Raw genomic sequence first — 1,945 nt, 5'->3', positions numbered from 1 at the left:
TTTTTTTTTTTTTTTTCTCAGAGATGTCACAGAAATGCACAAACAATAAATGCATTTCATAACACACACATACACACAAAGTAAGTGTGTTTTTGTAACTAACCTGTATGTGATATGTTTATGTTGCCATTTCTGCCCTGTGAGGGCGTAACGTCTTTTTCGGACGCTAAATTTCGAGGCACCGCCGAACTGGTCTGGCACCCCACATCGTGGCTTCTTCATCCAGCTGAGAGAGAAAAATAAGTGGATTCATTAATATTTAATTGCTCCACACTTGTGACATTCAGCCTAGCCTGTCTGAGCTTCTACACAACACTAAAATATTCATAGATTAATTCTGGAATAACCCCTCAAAATACACAAGGTTTCCATCATATCAACCGCATTAACTAACTTGTGTATTTAATAGTATTAGGTCCACCATGTTTTCAAAGACAAATATCTAGAGAGGCCAAATATCAGCCAATTAATCAACTAATATGATATACCGTATGGTTACTGTATTCATAAAAACCCTCTCGATCCCCTTCAATTAGAGTTCACACAGAGAAAGAGAAGCCAAGACAAGTATGGTTTTGAAAGCAAGAAACAAATCACAAGAGAAAAGTCAGCCTCACCTTATGGTGATATCACTATGCCGAAGCAAAAAGGAAACAAAAAGATCACATAAGAGTTATGACATCACCAGGATCCTAGCGGCCAGATGTTGTACATCAGTGTTTCCCAACCGTTTTTGACGTTTGCAGCCCTTATCAGACAGGTTTGAGTGTCTTTCAACAATGCCAAACTAGAAAAATGTTTTAAATAATGGTTCCAAGAGGTTGTTTTCGCAGTGATGCCATAGAAGAACCATTTTTGGTTCCCCAAAGAACAGTTCTTAAAAAAAAAATCTGTTAAGAACATTTAAAAAAAATGTATACATTTTCTCCACTATAAAGAACCTTTTCTGGAATGGAAATATCCCATGGATGTTAAAAGTTCATGGAACCATAGATGCCGATAAAGAACCTTTATTTTTTTTAAGAGTGTGGTTGGGAATCACTGCTATACACCAAATTCAGTATGCATTTTTCATATTGTGTTTTAGATTTTGAGCAGTTTGTAAAGGCATTTCTAAAATAAAATCAGTTCATTCCCCATCCATTACCCTTCTGAAATCAGTTTTCAAGCTAGTCCGGGGTGGTTTATGCTGATCTCGCTTGTGGTTTAGCAATTTACATTCATACATTTCACAGATATTTTAGCCCAAAATGACTTTGCGTTCAAGATATAAATTGTAGTCAGGTTAGACACCATATTGAATTTAATGCGGATGAAAACGAGACTTTACAATGGTACGTGCTGTATAGCGGTCCCAGATCACTTCAACTTTCACCACTTTCAAAACAGTTTTTCCTGTCAAAAATTAAATATGACACTACCCTGATTAAGGTCTATTAGGTCTATTCCCTAGGAATTGAACCCATGACTTTGGCATTACTAGTGCAGGTGTTGGTAGAGACAGTCCATGATGGGGAACTAAACATGCTGGCAACCGTCTTTGCTGGTTTTCGCAATGGTAAAGTATGGCCACTTATTTTGTTGTACACAGTCAATGATGTTAAAGAGTTTCTGAGAAGAACAACATCATGTTAAACTTCTGACCCAGAATCAGTTGATATTGGATTGAGTGACCGTGTGAGAGTGTAACTGCTATACTCACTCAATGGTGTTCTTATCCAGTTCACCGGTGACGTTAAGGCCGTAGAGACGCTGCATGGCAGCGATAGCAGAATGCATGGTCTGTTCTGACCGCAGGACGGACATTCTGGGGTCTGTGGGAGGGAGGTAGCCATACCTCTGCAGCCAAGCCTGAGAGTGAGAGAGACCTTTGTTTAAATGTTACTTCTGTGGGAACATATATTATTTTAAGCATGAGTTGATGCATTAATACATTTTCATTCTT

The 1,945-nt window shown here is 38.2% G+C and overlaps 1 protein-coding gene across 1 annotated transcript; it reads right to left on the bottom strand.

Annotated features, from left to right (window-relative positions):
- Window positions 1–77: 77 nt before the first annotated feature.
- On the bottom strand, window positions 78–1,874 carry LOC107578544 (matrix metalloproteinase-16-like; the record flags this gene model as incomplete). The annotated part of the gene is made up of 3 exons (XM_016264492.1): window positions 1,703–1,874; window positions 618–632; window positions 78–226 (listed from the first exon to the last, which is right to left on the bottom strand). Coding segments are annotated over exons 1-3 (268 nt in total), but the record flags the coding sequence as incomplete, so codon positions are not given.
- Window positions 1,875–1,945: the final 71 nt, after the last annotated feature.

This window comes from Sinocyclocheilus grahami, unplaced genomic scaffold, assembly GCF_001515645.1.
Source record: "Sinocyclocheilus grahami isolate Dianchi unplaced genomic scaffold, SAMN03320097.WGS_v1.1 scaffold10797.1, whole genome shotgun sequence".
Taxonomy (NCBI): Eukaryota; Metazoa; Chordata; class Actinopteri; order Cypriniformes; family Cyprinidae; genus Sinocyclocheilus; species Sinocyclocheilus grahami.
This window is presented reverse-complemented; position numbering and strand designations above follow the sequence as displayed.